At 42.3% G+C, this 20,855-nt stretch overlaps 2 protein-coding genes across 4 annotated transcripts in view; one reads left to right on the top strand and one right to left on the bottom strand.

Moving 5' to 3' along the window:
* Positions 1-20,855, bottom strand: part of LOC111975565 (KN motif and ankyrin repeat domain-containing protein 3) — a 381,145-nt gene that overhangs the window by 214,379 nt on the left and 145,911 nt on the right. The window lies entirely within an intron of this gene.
* The window catches only part of atp13a3 (ATPase 13A3), a 64,936-nt gene that overhangs the window by 22,220 nt on the left and 21,861 nt on the right, over positions 1-20,855 (top strand). For all 3 annotated transcript variants that reach the window (XM_024004727.2, XM_024004725.2, XM_024004726.2), the window contains exons 3-6: positions 11,999-12,083; positions 13,417-13,590; positions 19,371-19,550; positions 19,731-19,801. In XM_024004727.2, the coding sequence (XP_023860495.1) occupies positions 12,033-12,083; positions 13,417-13,590; positions 19,371-19,550; positions 19,731-19,801 (476 nt within the window). In that variant the 5' untranslated portion in view covers positions 11,999-12,032. The remainder of the gene's footprint in view (positions 1-11,998; positions 12,084-13,416; positions 13,591-19,370; positions 19,551-19,730; positions 19,802-20,855) is intronic.

The following is a 20,855-nucleotide window of genomic DNA, read 5'->3' as shown; positions in this document are numbered from 1 at the left end:
TCAATGGTTGTAAAGATGGTGAGAGGTCTGTCCGTAATAGAGATGCTCTGCTTTTTTGACACCACACTCCACAAAGCAAGTCCTGCAGGCTCTAGTTTTATCATATTTTGATTATTGTCCAGTCAAGTGTTGCAAAGAATGACTTAGTTAAGCTGCAGCAGGCCCAGAGCAGTAATCAGAGGGCTAATATTAATACTATGCATGCCAGTCTCTCTTGCCTAAGAGTTGTGGAAAGACTGATGCGTCACTTGTTTTTATAAGAAACATTGTATCGGAGATTCCGTATTGTTTGCATAGTCAACTTACACACGGGCACTGACACACACACTTACCCCACCAGACATGRCACCATGGGTCTTTTCAGTCCCCAGGTTCAGAACAAATTCAAGGAAACGTACAGTATTAAACAGCCATGAGTGCATGGAACTCCCTTCCATCTTATATAGTGCAAGTGAACAGCAAACCTGGTTTAAAAAAAACAAATAAAGCAACACCTCTCCCCCATGTGACCTATTTGTTTATGTACTGACATGTATGTGTAACTGAGGTGCGCGCACACACACGTTTTTAAATGTATGTAAATTGTGAAGTCTTTTACAAGATTAAATCATGACATGAGTGTTTGATTCTTATTAAAGAGATGGTCCGGACAGGCTAGGCCTACTTCAGCGAACTCACACAAGCACACCCCCGTAAAAGCACCCGTCAATCAAAGCCACTAGCGTATGTCATACACAAGCAAATATTTCTCCTTTCTACTTTGTGCATGACATAAGTATTTTTCCAACAATTGTTTACAGAGATTATTTCACTTATAATATACTGTATCACAATTCCAGTGGGTCAGAGTTTACATACACTAAGTTGACTGTGCCTTTTAAACAGCTTGGAAAATTCCAGAAAATTATGTCATGGCTTTAAAAGCTTCAGATAGGCTAATTGACATCATTTGAGTCAATTGGAGGTGTACTTGTGGATGTATTTCAAGGCCTACCTTCAAACTCAGTGCCTCGTTGCTTGACATCATGGGAAAATCAAAAGAAATCAGCCAAGACATCAGAAAAAAAATTGTAGACCTCCACAAGTCTGGTTCATCCTTGGGAGGAATTTAAAATAGTGGCGATCCTAACTGACCTAAGACGGGGCATTTTTACTAGGATTAAATGTCAGGAATTGTGAAACTGAGTTTAAATGTATTTGGCTAAGGTGTATGTAAACTTGCACCTTCAACTGTACAAGGTATCTGGACACTGCTTCAAATGAGTGGATTCAGCTATTTCAGCCACACCCTTTGCTGACAGGTGTATAAAATTGAGCACACAGCCATGCACTCTCCATAGACAAACGTTGGCAGTATAATAGCCTATTGAAGAGTTCAGTGACTTTCAACATGGCAACGTCATAAGATGCCACCTTTCCAACAAGTCCGTTTGTCAATTTCTGCCTTGCTAGAGCTGCCCCGGTCAACTGAAAGTGCTGTTCTTGTGAAGTGGAAACATCTAGGAGCAACAATGGCTTAGCTGCGAAGTGGTAGCTCACAGAACGGGAATGCTGAAGCGCGTAAAAATCATCTGTCCTCGGTTGCAACACTCACTGCAGAGTTCCAAACTGCCTCGGAAAGCAACTTCAGCACAAGAACTGTTCGTCTGGAGCTTCATGAAATGGCCGAGCAGCCGTACACAAGCTGAAGATCACCATGCGCAATGCCAAACGTCGACTGGAGTGGTGTAAAGTTCCATGAGAAGGATACCATGAGAAGCTACCTGCCCCAATGCATGGTGCCAACTATAAAGTTTGGAGGATAAATAATGGTCTGAGGCTGTTTTTCATAGTTCGGGCTTGGCCCCTTAGTTCCAGTTAAGGGAAATTATTAACGCTACAGCATACAATGACATTCTAGACTATTCTGTGCTTCCAACTTTGTGGCAACAATTTGGGGTTAGGCCCTTTCCTGTTTCAGCATGACAATGTCCTCACTAATGCGCTTGTGGCTGAATGGAAGCAAGTCCCTGCAGCAATGTTCCAACATCTAGTGGAAAGCCTTCCCAGAAGTGGAGGCTGTTGTAGCAGCAAAGGGGGGACCTACTCCATATTAATGCCCATGATTTTGGCATGAATTGTTCGATGAGTAGGTATCCACATACTTTTGGTAATGTAGGTAATTTCATGGGAAAATGTTTATAATCAGGCAGGTCTGCTTACCATACTTTTCTCATCTTTAAACTTTGTATTTCACCACTGCTTTCCCTTAGTTAAACCATGTAAGAGAGCAGTAGATGGGTTCTGAAAACCTTGGTTTACAACCGGTATCAAAAAATCCTCAGTTAAATTTTTAAAATTCAAGTTGTATAAAAAGTTGGTCACATATCCCTCTCCCCTGAATTCTGCAAATTACAAAAAGTTTAACACATTTTACTCCCCTACTTCGAATGTCCCCCCCCAAAATAATTTACTAACAAATTCCAAGTCAACTTGGAAAATCAACTGTTGAATTAGAAAAAGTAATCTACAACTATTCCATCTCCAATATATTGTTGAAATAAGACAACATCAGGAACACTATCTCATGCGAATTTAATACTTTTTTTTGTGAATGTGGGTTCCTCTCTGTCAAAGAAAATAGAAAACTGATGGAAAGCCCTCGGATTACATTAATTTGACATGTCCCTTCTCTGCTTCAGTTTGATCCTCCTGGTGTAATAGAGGTAATTGGTAACTTAAAGATGTCATCTCATGAAGAGATTGGTGCCTCTTTGGTGAAATCTGTGTCTTCCACGATTACTGAGCCTCTAACATATATCTTCCCCAAATCAATGCAAGCTGGTATTGTTCCTGAAGATGAGAAAATTGCCAAAGTTATCCTTCCTCTATAAGTCTGGGGATCCCAGTTCTTTTAGAAATTATCGGCCAATATCTGTACTACCACGTTTTTCTAAAATCCTAGAAAAATTGGTGTATAAGAGAATGTTGAAACATTTAAATGAACACTGTATCCTATATGAGCACCAATATGGTTTTCGTAAAAACTACTCCACAGTTGTGGCTCTTTTGCAACATGTGGATAATCTATAGAGCCCTAAACAATGAATACGTCCTTGACATCTTTTTAGATTTATCCAAAGCGTTTGACACGGTTGATCATGAAATATTACTTTCTAAATGGCATTATTACGGTTTTCAGGATTATACATATAATCGGCTATATAGTTATGTTTATGGTAGAGAACAATYTGTTTATGCAAACGGCTGTGCATCTACCAGAGCCAAGATATCCTGTGGCGTGCCAGAGGGTTACCTTTGTTATGCTTAATCTATATCAATGACCTAGCTGCTGTGTCTTACACCGTACTTCCCAATCTCTTTGCTGATGACACCAATTTTGTTTTTATCACACAATTTTTATTCACTAATTAATGAAGCCAACTCATGCATGGCCACATTTTCTGTATGGTTCCAGATAAAGAAATACTTTTAAAATGTAAAAAATCCAACTTTATTGTATTCACTAGTAGGAAGAAATATTGTAAAAAATAAAAATAAAAAAAATGCCAGAATCTGTTGGTGGGAATGAAATGGAACAAGTCACATACACTAGATTCCTGAGTTTAATTGATAAGTTACCCTGGAAAGATCATATTCAATTTGTCTGCAGCAAAGTGATTAAATCTGTTGGTATCATCAGAAAGATTAGTGGTTTGGTTCATCATGCTTGCTATCTAACTCTATACTATAGCTMAATTTATCCATATCTAATTTACTATAATATGTCTGGGCCAGTACATATTCCTCCTACCTACACAAATTACTCATACAAAATAAACTAGCCACCTCTAATTACCTGGCTCCATCTGCACCTTTGTTTAAGACTCTCAATATCTTGTCTATTTAAGACAATGTGGGCCAATTATGCTCTTTCAACTACAAATACTCAATACCTCCCAGACAGTTTACCTAAACCCTCCAATGGATTCTTCCAGGTTAATTCTGAAATCCATCTATATAACACACAGAGCTGACCCCCCCCCATTTTAGAATAAGGCTGTAACGTAACAAAATGTGGAAAAAGTCAAGGGGTCTGAATACTTTCCGAAGGCACTGTATATCACAAGTAGTACATTTACCATTAATTCCTATAATTTCTCATCTACAATGTTTGTTACTTTGGTTATGGTCATTTATTTTAATGTATTCAATATTATTCCATTCTTCCAGTTGTCATTGTCGGAGTGGTCACATTGTTTGCAGAGTGCACAACCTATGCTACACTTGTGAGAAACAAGTTTTGGTTTATTTAATTCCATTTATGAGTTCTGTCAATTTAATCATTGTCTTTTGTTTGGCGCYCTCCTGTCAATGTTGAGTAAGGACGCGCACGCATAGAAGTAGGCCTATAGGCTACCTGGCCTGCACGCAATGTAGGCATACAAAGGTTCCCATTTGGGGATCTGATAGTATTTCTGATTGCCTTAACGCACCACCACTAATYACCTGTGGAGCTTCTCAAAGTAATGTTTCCTTCACCTCAATCAGCAAACAAACAACATCTGTTTTTACGTCCATTGAGAYTTACAATAGTTCTATGTATTTGAAAAATCTTTCCAGCTCTTTCCYTTTTGATAATCACTCTGCATGAAAAGGAAACATGTCATGCTCTGATCCAGTGGAAACGTCATAAAATAGGTCTACCTGATTACTTCTTATCAGTGCTTGACTTGGACTGAAAGAGGTTCCGGTACTCATTTTGGGTGCTGGTACTGTTTTATATTTAGGTGCAGGAGCGCCACAATACTTTTGAGCTAATATTCTACATAACAGGAACAGAAGCTCAAGCAGTAGAAAATMAGGTGCCGGTACTTAGCTCAGGTGAGCTCCTGCCCAAGTTGAGCACTGCTTCTTATCCCTTACGCAAATAGTTTACAGCTGTGTCTGTCCCTAGCTCATTGACTCGGGAATATAAAGTTTGCTAGTGCAAGCTTCAGGCCGGACCTAAGTTAATAGTTTATGCAATGTTTCAAGTTCATTGCAGACAGGCCATGAGTAGCCAATGTGATTTCTAGGATATTTATTTTGATCAGGTTATTTTCAACCTGCAGGCTGCGATGTTTTTATTTGTTGGCCTTTTACATAGTTTTAGGTTTATCATTTTCATTTAGATTTTGATAGAATTTTGATTAACCACATGACAATGATTTTGAGATATGATGACGTTATTATGAATTAAATTAAACGCTTTCACAAAAATGTGCATATGAAAACTAACTGGCACGCAGATCGGTAGAAATGGTAAGATAAATTGTGCCGACTCCTTGTTTGGCKTATTACCGGCAACTTCAGGAGAGTAACAGGCTGACTACACCGCTCGCTTCATGTGCGCAAGCATTGCAAAATAAATTTWGAAATCTATATTATTCAATTATTGCACCCACACTGCTCYTGCGCGCCAACGAGCGTCTGCGTTGCCAAGGGCTAACAGGCTGACTACACCGCTTGCGRCYCATGAGCGAGCGTTGCAAAATAKATTTAGAAATCCATGGTACTCAATTATTGCACCCACACTGCTCGTGCGTGCCAACTAGCGTCTGCGTTGCCATGGGCTGAAATAGAAATCAGTTCTATTTCTGACYCKGATCGCGCTGCAAGTCCTGCCTCTCCCATCTCCTCATTGGTTTATAGAAGCAGGTACCCAAGTGCCATCTCCTCATTGGTTATGCCCACGTGGGTGACTGAAAGARGAATGAGGTCAGTGGCAGTAATGCACCTAATTTATGAAAGTTGCCAATCGCAATATAAAGTCAAGAGAAGAAAAYGCCTGGAAGGAAGAGAGATGACTAGAAACGATTCGGTTGACCATTTTATGTGTGGATTAATTGGCGGAGCACAACAAAATGTGGAATAAGTCAGTGTATGAATACATTCTGAAGGCACTATGTTTACCAAACATGCCAAAGAAACATTAACTGCTCTATTCCTGTTTAGCTGGACTTAAAAGGTGAGGTATTGATGTTTTAGTCACAAGCAGAGATTTTATTTTACCTTTATTTAACTAGGCAAGTCAGTTAAGAACAAATTCTTATTTACAATGATGGCCTAGGAACAGTGGGTTAACTGCCTTGTTCAGGGGCAGAACGACAGATTTTTACCTTGTCAGCTCGGGGATACGATCATACCTTTCGSTTACTGGCCCAACGKTCTAACCACCTACCTGCCGCCCCATAAATGTGTTGGGTTGGTTAGACCGTAGTCACGCCTCTGTTTTATTAGTGCTGAAATATAGATCAAATGGATGTATCTGTTCTGTATCCAGATAAATAATCCCCTCGTTATATGGCTGGTAATATTTTTATTTTTTATGGTGACAAAATCAATGGATGATGATGCCTTAAGTTACCTCAGTTTTTGCATTGACTCCAGTGCCAACCATCCAGCAATGTTTAACAATGAATGCCCTCAAAAGTCCCACACTGGTATTCTGTATACACTGTCTGGGAATGTTATGAACTGTCTGTTTGTCTTTAATACACTGCCCATGTCATTTCCACACACCATAGGGTGGCCTGCACAGCGGCCCGTCGCCCGCCCTGGACTCCTGACCTGCTGTAAAATAGTAGGAAGGGCTTGGTCCCAAGCTAAATATCCTGCTGTGTGCCAGGGAAAGAAAGGGCTGAGTGCTGTGGGCAGATAAGATCAGGGCCGGGGGCCAGTGGCACAGTGCAGGGGAGCGCGGCAGCGGGGCGGCCCAACCCAGCGCCGGCCCTGACAGCCAGCCAGGGTTAGCCCTGATGCTGAGTCCCCTTCTTTTCTCCCTCTCTCCCCTTTCACACTGCTCTTTCTCTGCGTCTCTCTCTCTCTCAATCTCTTTTCCCTTGTCGCTCCATTGTTGTTGCAACAATGTCCTGCCAAAAGCCCCTCTATATCGCTGCTGGCCGGCCTGCCTCCCTCATGCATCCTTTTTTCTTCACCTTTGGGCCTTGAGAAAAGCCAGTCCCCTGAGAGCACAGTCAAAGTGTCTGCTCAGAGGCCTTGTTGGGGTAGGAATGGTTTCTGTAGTCTGTACCATGGCGATATACCCACACTCCATATGTGGAAGCAGAAGGCACCTGCTGTTTGTAGTGCACTTCAATGGGGCTCGACCTACATGAGGGGGAAAATATGTTGCTGCAGTCAAATATTTGGTGTGTGTAAAGAGGACGCACCTAATAAAAGTTAAGAGAGGCTTTGATGATTATAATAACCACTGGCAACATTGATGGCCAGAAGCTTCTCTGTTTTCAGTGACAAGTCTAATCCTGTAAAAGCGACTAACCATTTTTGTCCTTGAGAGTGCTGTCTGTCTGCGCACAGACCCCCCCGCTACAGATATACTGTACATTAATTTATCGCGATTCTCTCCAGCATGATATCTGACACCAGCCCAGCGATGGCGAAAACCAGTCTGTTTTTGTTGGGGGTGTGTGTTATCCCCCCTGCTGCAGCTAATCGCAGACATGCATGGGCCAGCCCGTTTCCTACCATAGCCCCAGACCTCAGCAGTGAGCCCAGCTAAATCTGGCGAACCTGTACCACACAACCGGCACATGTACAAAGAGAGGATGGACCTCCCTCTGGGTCAACCAGGCCTGCTATCATTTTTTTAATGTTTTAATAAAGGTATTTGTTATTTTCATTGCTGCCTAGTGCCCCTGGCACAATGGCCTTTCAATGTGGGGGCATTCAACCTGCTGCCATCATGCTCTGGTGGGCATCATGGAATCTGGTTGGAATTCCAAGCCTTCCGTAGTGTGACTCTGGAGACCGTCCCTATCATGTTGTCAGGATATGAGAAAACATTCCATGGGTTAGGGCCTCCCGTGTGGCGCAGCAGTCTAAGGCGTTACTAAAGACCCGGGTTCATTTCCCGGGCTGTGCCACAACCGGCCATGGCCAGGAGCCCCATAGGACTGCACACAATTGGCCCAGCGTCGTCCGGGTTAGAGGGTTTGGCCGGTTGGGCTCATCGCGCTCTTGCGACTCCTTTTAGCAGGCCGGGTGCCTGCGGGCTGACCCCGGTCGCCATTAGAACGGTGTTTCCTCCGACACATTGGTGCGGCTGGTTTCCTGGTTAAACTTGCGGGTGTTAAGTAGCGCGGTTGGGCAGGCCATGTTTCGGAGGACGCGTGACTCCACCTTTGCCTCTCCCAAGCCCGTTGGGAAATTGCAGCGATGACACCGTAAATAACATTCTATGGTTTATTTGGTTTGATTTCAGTTTGGGGCTGATATGGTGCTGATGTTGGAAGTTATGATTGCGTTCCATTACGTTGTCGTCTTTTTTCACTTCATGTCCATAACATTGAGAGTAATCTGGCCCTTGGGAGTTTAGCTAATTGTTTTGAAACAGACTGTTGCTGTAGACGCTACACATTTGTTGATTGAATAGATGCTTGTTTTTTAGCCAGATGCATGTTGAAGTTCTGTAGCGTCTCTTGCTGCATCTTTGATTCTCTTTCAGCTTTGGCTGTACTGGTTGATTCCAACTGCCTTTTGACCCTGACATTCCCCTTCAAACCCTTTCCTCTTTTGTACAGAGAGGTCAGGTTCCACTCAAAAAGGTCATTGCAGAACACACACACAGACACACACTCCCACTGAGTCCTGAGTCATCAGATGGGTGTTACTCAATACCCCCCATGGCTTTTCTCTCTCCCGCTCAGCTGTCCTCCAGGGATGGCCAGCTGTTGGGAAAGGAGCTTGTCACTGTCTGTGGGAGTGTTCCATACCGGTTGTCACAGCTGCACCACTCATGCTTTGTTTCAGGTGTTCTCCGGTCAACCGGCTATCTGATCCTGTAGGGACCTGCAGAGGCAAACCTAGAGTCATATGGCAAACCCAATGTCATACAGTAGGGCTACATACTCAATGCATGTAACTTACAATGGGTGTAACTTTTGTTGACAATTTCGCTACCTTTTGGAAACAAAACACGTTTTATAAGGAGGATGGGATCCACCCAAATCATTTGGGTTCCTGGATCCTTTCACAGCATTATAAGGCTGCGTTGAGACAGTGACTTATCAATGACCCAAACCCAGCTCAGTTAATCCCTACCATTGTGACGCTGAGTTGTCATAATGCTTCAGCAAATTAACATTATACCAGGGGCGTTGGTAGACACAATGTAAGTAACTTAATGTATGTCCCTCTAACTGCCCTGAATGTATCTGTTGATCCTACAGCTATTGTATGCAGCAATCATGTGCCTATGAACCAGATTTATACAGTTAGCACTGAGGCGGTGTGCCCTAGTAGGAAGACACTGTGTGCAGCTCACCCTGCACTAAGATAAATAACGAGCATATCTACTTCTGCTAAGCTTCCCAGTAAAGTAGTGAAAACAAGTAAGCATACTAGACAAGTGCTCAAAATTGTCCAAGTTAACATATGTAGCTCAAGAAACAAGGTTCATGAAATCAATAATTTGCTAATAACCGATGACATTCATATTCTGACTATCTCTGAAATTCACTTAAATAATACCTTTTTATACAGCGGTATCAATAAAATGTTATAACACTTACATAAAAGACAGAAATGCCATTGGATGTGTTGCTGTTTATATTCAGAACCACATTCCTGTAAATCATAGACGATCTCATGTTAAAAACTGTAGTAGTAATATGCCTACAGGTTCATCTGCCTCACCTAAAGCCTGTTCGTGAGGGAAGCTGCTATAGACCAAGTGCTAACAGTCAGTATCTGGATAACGTGTGAAATGCTTGATAATGTATGTGATATCAAGAGGTATATTTTCTTCTGGGTGATTTTTAAATATTGACTGGCTTTCATCAAGCTGCCCACTCAAGAAAAGCTTCAAAAGGTAACCAGTGCCTCCAACCTTGTTCAGGTTATCAGTCAGGGTAGTTACAAACAGCACAGGAATGAAATCATCAACATGTATTGATCACATCTTTACTAATGCTGCAGAAACTTGCTTGAAAGCAGTATCCATATCCATCGCATGTAGTTATCACAATATAGTAGCCATATCTAGGAAAACCAAAGTTCCAAAGGCTGGGCCTAATATAATAGGTTATACAATAAGTTTTGTAGTGATTCCTATGTTAATGTAAAGAATATTTGTTGGTCCGTGGTGTGTAATAAGGAGCAAACAGACGCTGCACTTTTGCTTATTCCAGTTACTTGAAAAATTGTATGGTTGAGAGGGATGAGGCAAAAGGAATGAAAAATAAGTCTGGCTGTACAAGTGATTGGCAAACGTATTGCAAATTGAGAAATCATGGGACTAAACTGAATAAAAATAAGAAACTAAACTATGAAACAAAGATAAATTCTATAAAGAATGATAGTAAAAAGCTTTGGAGCACCTTAAATTATATTTTGTGAAAAGGCAAACTCAGCTCTATCGTTCATTGAATCAGATGGCTCATTCATCACAAAACCGAATGATATTGATTTTTTTAATTGGCAAGATTTGCAAACTTAGGCATACCAGCAACAAACGCTGACACTACACATCCAAGTATATCTAACCCAAATTATAAAAGACAAGCATTGTAATTTTGAATTCTGTAAAGTTAGTGTGGAAGAGGTGGATTTTTTTTTTGTCTATCAACAATGACAAGCCATTGGGGTCTGACAACTTGGATGGAAAATTACTGAGTATAATAACGTACGATATTTGCCATATTTTCAATTTAAGCCTACTAGAAAGTGTGCCCCCAGGCCTGGAGGGAAGCAAAAGTCATTCCGCTACCTGAGAATAGTAAAGCCCCCTTTACTGGCACAAATCAGCCTGTTACCAACCCTTAGTAAAAAAAGAATCTATCTTTTACTAATGACATGCAACTGGCTTTGAGTAAGGTCAGTGTGTCTATGTATGCGGAGGACTCAACACTACACGTCAGCTACTACAGCGACTGAAATGACTGCAACACTTAACAAAGAGCTGCAGTTAGTTTGAGTGGGTGGCAAGGAATGTTAGTCCTAAATATAAAGCATTATATTTGGGACAAATCATTCACTAAACCCTAAACCTCAACTAAATCTATAATAAATGATGTGGAAATTGAGCAAGTTGAGGAGACTAAACTGCTTGGAGTAACCCTGGATTGTAAACTGTCATGGTCAAAACATGGGGAGAAGTCTGTCCATAATAATGTGCTACTCTACCTTCTTCACAGCACTATCATCAAGGCAGGTCCTACAGGCCCTAGTTTTGTCGCACCTGGACTAGTGTTCAGTAGTGTGGTCAGGTGCCACAAAAAGGGACATAGGAAAATTGCAAATGGCTCCGAACAGGGCAGCACGGCCGGCCCTTGGATGTACACAGAGTTAACATTAATAATATGCACGTCAAAGTGGAGAAGAGATTGACTTCATCACTACTTGTATTTGTGAGAGGTGTTGACATGTTGAATGCACATGTTGAATCGGACACCCATGCATAACCCACAAGACATGCCACGAGGTCTCTTCACAGTCCACAGACTATGGGAGGCGCACAGTACTACATAGAGCCATGACTACATGAAACTCTATTCCACATGAAGCAGGAACATTTTATTTTTAAAAAACAAACAGAAAAATACACCTTATGGAACAGCGGGAACTGTGAACCAATACAAAGATAGGCACAGACACATGCATACACACACAATAACATATGCACTATACACACATGGATTTTGTACTGTAGATATGTGGTAGTAGTGGAGTAGAGGCCTGAGGGCACACAGTGTGTTAAACTTGTGAATGTAATGTCCAGTCTATTCTAGTAAATCATTCATTCAGTTGTCCAACTGTGCGTATATGGCTCTGGTTTCAGTCACTGCACAGGTGGTGGGGTTGATCTCATTGGACTCACTTGACGGTTCAGGGTGGTTGAGTCATGTTCTGGTATGCACTGGGTTGGACACCCACTCTGAGATATACTCATGCCCTTGTACTGGGGTAGACTCACGGTCTCATGTAGTGGTGTCATTGTGCTCTTGTTTCAATGAAGCGGTGCTCAGTGGGCTTGGTGACTCATCTGCAGAATGGAGAAAGAAGACCTGAAGATCGTGAACAAGGATGAGGAGGATGAGATGGTGTGTTCCCTCATTTTATTACCTCTTTATACCTTATCCCCCCCCCCCCCCCCCCCCCCTTTCCTTCACACACTCGCACGGCCCTGCTACACTACAGCCATCGGGCGTCCGGCATTGCCATCAGCCATTGAGGGAATGCTTCCTTTGAAATCATTTGAAAGCCGCTATACTGCCCGTCTTGCGCTCATATTGCGTCACGTCCAATGGCAGCGTCCAACTCAAGAATCGCCAAGGTTCAATTCTCGATGGCTGAATTAAAGTAATGACAAATAGTTGATTTTGGTTGCATATGGCCTCCAAGAAGCTACTAGCTAGCAGAAACTCTAGCTAGCTACATTGACTATTTTCACAATGTAAACAAAAGCTTCTTGTGTAATTAGAGGATCATTTAGTACAACCACTAGCAACATTTTAATGAGTACTTGCGATAAACTGAACCAAACCTATTGTACTTACGCGTAATCGATGAATATGGTACAGTAGGGGAAAATAGAATAGACACTTCCTCTCTGCTGTCAAAACAGCGCACTCTGTGTAGCAGGTAGTGTCACATTGACACGACGCTGATGGCAAAGTAACTTGACTCGTATAGTGGAGCTGAAGTGTCTCTTGCTCTCTCACACTGTGTCACAGCTACACCACTCAGGCGCCGCTCTCAGGTCAACCGGCTGTCTGAGCCTGTAGGAACTGGCAGAAGCAAACCCAGAGTCATATGGCAAACCCAATGTCATACAGTAGGACTACATTTGGCCAACTCGAGTAGGACAGCATGTTGGAGAGTATTCCAACACTGTCCGGTCTAGTCTATTCTAGTTTATCATTAATTCAGTTGTCCAACTGTGCGTCTCTCGCTCGCTCTGTCCCTCTCATTTGGTTGCTCTCTCTCGCTCTGTTGCTCTTGCTCACACGCTACCTCTCCCCGATCGCTCACACGCTTCCTCTCTCCGTCTCTTGCTCTTTCGGTCTCTCATTCTTGCTGTCTCTCCATCGCTCTCTCGCTCGCTGTCTCTCCATCGCTCTCTCGCTCGCTGTCTCTCCATCGCTCTCTCGCTCGCTGTCTCTCCATCGCTCGCTGTCTCTCCATCGCTCGCTCGCTGTCTCTCGCTCGTGCTCTCGCACACTCTCGTGCAAACACAGCCTGGCTAGCTACTGCCCCCTTTGAAGATTCAGACATATTACGAAACAGACTCGATCCTCTCTATCCTCTCAATCCGTTTATGACGTGACACACATTTGACAGAAGTACCGAAAAAGTACAGTTTCGGTGTACCGTGCAACACTAATATGAACTACAACTTTAACCGTCCTCTCTCCCCTCCATGGCCCCCTCTAGGAGCTCCAGGGGTACCGTGTGTGTCGGTGGCGCGTGGCGCTGGTGGGTCTTTGGGTGCTCTGTACGGGGGGCTTCCTTCTGCTGCTGCTCTACTGGATGCCAGAATGGTGTGTGAAGGCCACCTGTAGCCGGACCACTGTCAGAGAGGCCGAAGTGGTGCTGCTCCAATCCACCGTAAGTCATTGTCCTCGTTACTATGGCAGAAACCATTCTTGATATTTCAGTACCTATTTTATTTTCAGCCACCAATTTGTAGTTAAAAATAAATATATTAGGCCTTAATTAAGTGTTTTCTTATTCAAACATTAAGTCACTAGCAGTACCCCGCCCTTACATGCGGTAAATCATTGGAAATTAATCATTCTAGATAATGCAATTCCCCCCTCCTGCAAATAAAGATGTGTATCTGAGTCGTTCCACCAATTCAGTGCCCTTTGAGATGTGTAACATGGTGCTTATTTGGGGGGATGGGCCTAATTTTAAGATTCTGTCATAAAGAGCACATGTTCAACTTAATAAAAAACATGTTTTTTCCCCAACTTGAGGTTAAATAATGGCTCTCTGTAATTTTTTTGTGTAGTTTTAGTAGTTCTGAAAGGAGCAACCAAGCGCCAAATGGGGTCCCTGAAAGTTGTGTACTATGTTATCACGTAATTGCTGTCAAACCCCTGCAACCGTGCACAAAGACATACACGTGCTTGGGCTCAAATCAAATCAAAATGAAATGTATTTATGTAGCCCTTCTTACATCAGCTGATATATCAAGGTGCTGTACAGAAACAGGAAAAACTCCCTAGAAAGGCCAAAACCTAGGAAGAAACCTAGAGAGGAACCAGGCTATGAGTGGTGGCCAGTCCTCTTCTGGCTGTGCCGGGAGGAGATTATAACAGAACATGGCCAAGATGTTCATAAATGACCAGCATGGTCAAATAATAATAATCACAGTAGTTGTCGAGGGTGCAACAAGTCAGCACCTCAGGAGTAAATGTTAGTTGGCTTTTCATAGCCGATCATTGAGAGTATCTCTACCGCTCCTGCTGTCTCTAGAGAGTTGAAAACAGCAGGTCTGGGACAGGTAGCACGTCCGGTGAACAGGTCAGGGTTCCATAACCGCAGGCAGAACAGTTGAAACTGGAGCAGCAGCACGGCCAGGTGGACTGGGTACAGCAAGGAGTCATCATGCCAGGTAGTCCTGAGGCATGGTCCTAGGGCTCAGGTCCTCCGAGAGAGAATTAGAGAGAGCATACTTAAATTCACACAGGACACCGGATAAGACAGGAGAAATACTCCAGATAGAACAGACTGACCCTAGCCCCCCGACACAAACTACTGCAGCATAAATACTGGAGCCTGAGACAGGAGGGGTCAGGAGACACTGTGGCCCCATCCGATGATCTGTGGCCCCATCTTCAGTAAAGACTTAAAGGTTGAGACCGAGTCTGCGTCTCTCACATGGGTAGGCAGACCATTCCATAAAAATGGAGCTCTATAGGAGAAAGCCCTGCCTCCAGCTGTTTGCTTAGAAATTCTAGGGACAATTAGGAGTCCTGCGTCTTGTGAACGTAGCGTGCGTGTAGGTATGTACGGCAGGACCAAATCGGAAAGATAGGTAGGAGCAAGCCCATGTAATGCTTTGTAGGTTAGCAGTAAAACCTTGAAATCAGCCCTTGCCTTAACAGGAAGCCAGTGTAGGGAGACTAGCACTGGAGTAATAGGATCACATTTTGGGGTTSTAGTCAGGATTCTACCAGCCATATTTAGCACTAACGGAAGTTTATTTAGTGCTTTATCCGGGTAGCCGGAAAGTAGAGCATTGCAGTAGTCTAACCTAGAAGTAACAAAAGGTCCTTTTTTTAACAAAGTTTCTGATTTTTGCAATGTTGCGTAGATGGAAAAAAGCTGTCCTTGAAACAGTCTTGATATGTTTGTCAAAAGAGAGATCAGGGTCCAGAGTAACGCCGAGGTCCTTATTTGAGACGACTGTACAACCATCAAGATTAATTGTCTGATTCAACAGAAGATCTCTTTGTTTCTTGGTACCTAGAACAAGCATCTCTGTTTTGTCCGAGTTTAAAAGTAGCCATCCACTTCCTTATGTCTGAAACACAGGCTTCTAGCGAGGGCAATTTTGGGACTTCATGTTTCATTGAAATGTACAGCTGTGTGTCATCGGCATAGCAGTGAAAGTTAACATTATGTTTTCAAATGACATCCCCAAGAGGTAAAATATATAGTGAAAACAATAGTGGTCCTAAAACGGAACCTTGAGGAACACCGAAATTTACAGTTGATTTGTCAGAGGACAAACCATTCAGAGACAAACTGATATCTTTCCGACAGATAAGATCTAAACTAGGCCAGAACGTGTCCGTGTAGATCAATTTGGGTTTCCAATCTCTCCAAAAGAATGTGGTGATCGATGGTATCAAAAGCAGCACTAAGGTATAGGAGCACGAGGACAGATGCAGAGCCTCGGTCTGACGCCATTAAAAGGTAATTTACCACCTTCACAAGTGCAGTCTCAGTGCTATGATGGGGTCTAAAACCAGACTGAAGCATTTCGTATACATTGTTTGTCTTCAGGAAGGCAGTGAGTTGCTGCGCAACAGCTTTTTCCTATTATTTTGAGAGCAATGCAAGATTCGATATAGGCCGATTTAGTTTTTTATATTTTCTGGGTCAAGGTTTGGTTTTTTCAAGAGAGGCTTTATTACTGCCACTTTTAGTGAGTTTGGTACACATCCGGTGGATAGAGAGCCGTTTATTATGTTCAACATAGGAGGGCCAAGCACAGGAAGCAGCTCTTTCAGTAGTTTAGTTGGAATAGGGTCCAGTATGCAGCTTGAAGGTTTAGAGGCCATAATTATTTTCATCATTGTGTCAAGAGAAATAATACTAAAACTCTTGAGTGTCTCTCTTGATCCTAGGTCCTGGCAGAGTTGTGCAGACTCAGGACAACTGAGCTTTGGAGGAATACGCAGATTTAAAGAGGAGTCCGTAATTTGCTTTCTAATGATCGTGATCTTTTCCTSAAAGAAGTTCATGAATTTATTACTGCTGAAGTGAAAGCCATCCTCTCTTGGGGAATGCTGCTTTTTAGTTAGCTTTGTGACCATATCAAAAAGAAATTTCGGATTGTTCTTATTTTCCTCAAGTTGGAAAAATAGGATGATCGAGCAGCAGTGAGTCTCACCCCACAAACTCATTTAAACTTGCAACCTCATTGGACATCATTCCACCTGCCAGTCGACATTGCTGGCTAATTCCTTGATGTACAGACTAGTATGTTACATGCTATATGTGTGTTGTCGTGATTTGCGCCTGGTAAAAACCTTAGTTTATTGTTCAATATATAAAAAATGTCTAACTAAATACACCAGTGACACCATTGAGGAGATACAGGTTGTGAGCATAGTGTTTCTGATCGGTTTGAGAATTGTCTTCTAATGTATTTGTCCGGCTAAAATGGCATGTTTAGCGAACGTAATTTTCTGCTTGGTTTCCAGAGAAATGGAGCCTATTGATAGCGAAATTAACAAGGTCTAATAGATATATGGTTCATTATGCATGTACGAGACATTGACACATTGGTTCCAAAATGGGAGGGTTAAAAAATAACAATGTTTTCATCCTCTGGAACGCCTCTAAGTGCCAAATAAAGTATCAGGGTTGACTGTAACAAGCATCAATCCCCTTGTGACAGGGCAAATGGAAACTTGTGTGCAACAGGGAGGGGCAATTAAATGTAAGCTTCACACAAAAAAATGTGTCATWGMTCAAACATTTCTAGCCTGTCTATCTATGTGTAACAAGGTTGACCTGTTATGCTTGACCCACTCAGTTTTCTGTTACAAAACACCAGAAAATGGCCAAAAATAGTAGAATAAGCTCATCTGCTTTTACACTATGATTTGACTATTAGATGTTAAAAGTTTTTTTTTGCTGCAATTTTTTGAATAAAATGCAATATGTTAAAACGAGAGTTCAGTTCACGTAACAGGGTTGACCTTAAAATGAGGGACATGCTGAATTTTGGCACTAACAAGACTTTATTCATATAAAAATCTGATTTATTGAATTGTCCATGTGGTCTATATTAAAGGGCACTTAATTGAATGTAACAGGCTTTTAAAATTCAATATTGGTGCACAATTTGTCCTTAAAATATTAAAAGGCACTCATTTTGTGGAATGACTCATCTGTTCAGCTTTTTGGTCTCTGGATAGACTATAATACCCATATTCTCAACGCCGGAGCATAACAAACTCCCATAGGCCTATTTCCTGTGGGATCATGGCACTTGCTTTCTCTTTAAAATGAAATGTTAGCCTACAATGAACCCATGTTATCCATATATAGGCAACTGCCAACATAATGGAGACACTTGAGTAAATGAGGGATACACAGTACAGTATATTGAAATCAGGTCCTTCCACACAGGTGTGGTTCCATTAAGCAATTATATCCCATCATGCTTAGGAACATGTATTAAAAATTCTGGGCAGGCCATTATTTTGGCTATCTTGGCTATGCCCCCATAGGATGACAATGTCCCCATCCACAAGGCAGGTTTGGTTACTGAATGGTTTGATGAGCATGCAAACGATGTAAACCATATGCCATGGCCATCACCAGATCTCAACCCAATTTAACACTTATGGAAGATTCTGGAGTGGTGCCTGAGACAGCGTTTTCCACCACCACCAAAACACCAAGTGATGGAATTTCTCGTGGAAGAATGGTGTCGCATCCCTCCAGTATAGTTCCAGGCACTTGTAGAATCTATGCCAAGGTGCATTGAAGTTGTTCTGGCTCGTGGTAGCCCAATGAGCCAGAATGAGCCCTTATTAAGACACTTTTTATGTTGGTATTTCCTTTTCTTGGGCAGTTACCTGTACTCTATTTTAAAAAACAGTATAGTTTCAGACTAACTTTTTCCCKTTTTGGCACTGGTGCCACTGCCACTAACATTTTCAGTTGGTGGCACCAGCCCATGATTTTGTTACGACATCACGCAATAGAAAACATTTGGAATAATGTTATAGGGTAATTTTCAGTGCTATTGAGATGGTATGATTCAAGAAATAAGTAGTTTTGTCTAACATGTCCAAGCAGGAATGCATGATAAATATATTTTGACGTGCAATACCTAAACCAGTGATTGGCATGAATTTGGGTTGCCAATTAGGCTATTGTTGCTACAYTTTTGCTGTCAAGATAGGGCTCCGGAATTGCAGATTTATTTTGTTCAATAGAGATGAATTTGCTTATCTTTTTTTGAACAAATAGCACAGGCTAATTGACTTTGGGCAACTTGAAACCAAAACCACAACAAACTKGTTTTTTTTTTTTTTTTGCCCATTTGCATTTTAATGCAGGAATCAGGATGCTAATGTTTGACCAAATCATGGTTTTAGCTCCCCCCAAAATATAACGTTTTGAGTGAAGTGACCAGGTAGAATTTGTAGCTCGCAATGATGCGACCACATCCAAGCGTGGAGGTGTAGTTTATACACCTATCTAGTGTGTCTACCAGCTTTCGTTTGTTGCCTATGTTTTAACATAGTGCTTATTTGACTCATTATATACCTTTATTTGAAAGGATTTGAGGGTTAGTTTAAGAGTTTGGGAAAACAGGGCAGCGGGTCATCATGAGATTTTACACACGGGCCCGCCATAGACTATAAGCGCAGCAGTGCAGTTGATATTGTACCGGGGATTATATTTCTATTGTGATGAATAATTATCATGGTAAATTGGAATGTCCCGTCAATGAGCATAGTGGATAGAAAAATACCAAACCAGGATAATGCATCAAAATCTACAAGAGCAGACTCTCCCTCAATGAATCTGAAGCTGTTCCCATACAAAGGTTTATTTTATTTTTGCTTCACTAACGGGAATACAAGACAACCTGTCACCGCTGATGCTATGTGTGTGTGTGTGTTTCTCAGGATGAGTTTAAGCGCTGGTTCCTAGCCAAGGTGCGTGTGATGCTGGCCCCAGGGAGGAACCCCTTTGACAGCCTGGAGACCCAGACCACTCCCCCCATGGCCAACGGACACTCCCCCCACTCCTCGAACAGCCCCAGCCAGGAGTTCAACAGGAAGTATGCAGAGTACCAGCCCACTCAGGTAATAACACGTGATGGCACACACAGTAGCATACATGGATGGTCTTTTTACTTATTTTACCTGTCTTTCTCTCACACAGTCACAAAAATATAAATGTTCATGGTCAATTGGGGGGGTGCACAAAAAAGTTTCTGCCTTCTGTTGATAACATTGTTTTATTATTTTTCCTTCTCCTTTCAGATTCGCTATTTTACACTCCATAGCACAAAGTACTACTGGAACGACGAGGTCCAGAATTTTGAGGTGTTAACGTAAGCAATTTAACGAACCATAATTATATTCAGTGACCTGGAAACTTTTCTGACGTTACAGTGCATTCAAAAGTATTCAGACGCCTTCAATTTTTCCACATTTTGTTACGTTACAGCCTTATTCTAAAATAGATTAAATGCATACATCTCATCAATCTACACACAATACCCCATGACAAAGCGAAAACAGGTTTTTAGAAAATGTTTACAAATGTATAAAAAAATATATATATACCTTATTTACACAACTATTCAGACCCTTTGCTATGAGACTCGAAATTGAGCTCAGGTGCATCCTGTTTCCATTGATCACCCTTGAGATGTTTCTACAACTTGGAGTCCACCTGTGGTAAATTCGATTGATTGGACATGATCTGGAAAGGCACACACCTGTCTATATAAGGTCCCACAGTTGACTGTGCATGTCAGAGCAAAAARAATGCCACGTAGTTGAAGGAATTGTCCGTAGAGCTCCGAGACAGGATTGTGTCGAGTCACAGATTTAGGGAAGGGTACCAAAACATTTCTGCAGCATTGAAGGTCCCCAAGAACACAGTGGCCTCATCACCACTAAGACTCTTCCTAGAGCTGGCTGCCCGGCCAAACTGAACAATCGGGGAAGAAGCACCTTGGTCAGGGAGGTGACCAAGAACCCGATGGTCACTCTGACAGAACTCCAGAGTTCCTCTGTGGAGATGGGAGAACGTTCCAGAAGGACAACCATCTCTGCAGCACTCCACCAAACAGGCCTTTATGGTAGAGTGGCCAGACGGAAGCCATTCCTCAGTAAAAGGCAAATGACAGCCTGCTTGGAGTTTGCCAAAAGGCACCTAAAGGACTCTCAGAACATGAGAAACAAGATTCTCTGGTCTGATAAAACCAAGATTGAACTCTTTGGCCTGAAAGCAAAGCATCACGTCTGGAGGAAACCTGGCACCATCCCTACGGTGAAGCATGGTGGGGGCAGCATCGTGCTGTGGGGATGTTTTTCAGCGGCAAGGACTGGGAGACTTGTCAGGATCGAAGGAAAGATGAATGGAGCAAAGTACAGAGA

This window comes from Salvelinus sp. IW2-2015, linkage group LG16 (genome assembly GCF_002910315.2).
Source record: "Salvelinus sp. IW2-2015 linkage group LG16, ASM291031v2, whole genome shotgun sequence".
Lineage (NCBI taxonomy): Eukaryota > Metazoa > Chordata > Actinopteri > Salmoniformes > Salmonidae > Salvelinus > Salvelinus sp. IW2-2015.
This window is presented reverse-complemented; position numbering and strand designations above follow the sequence as displayed.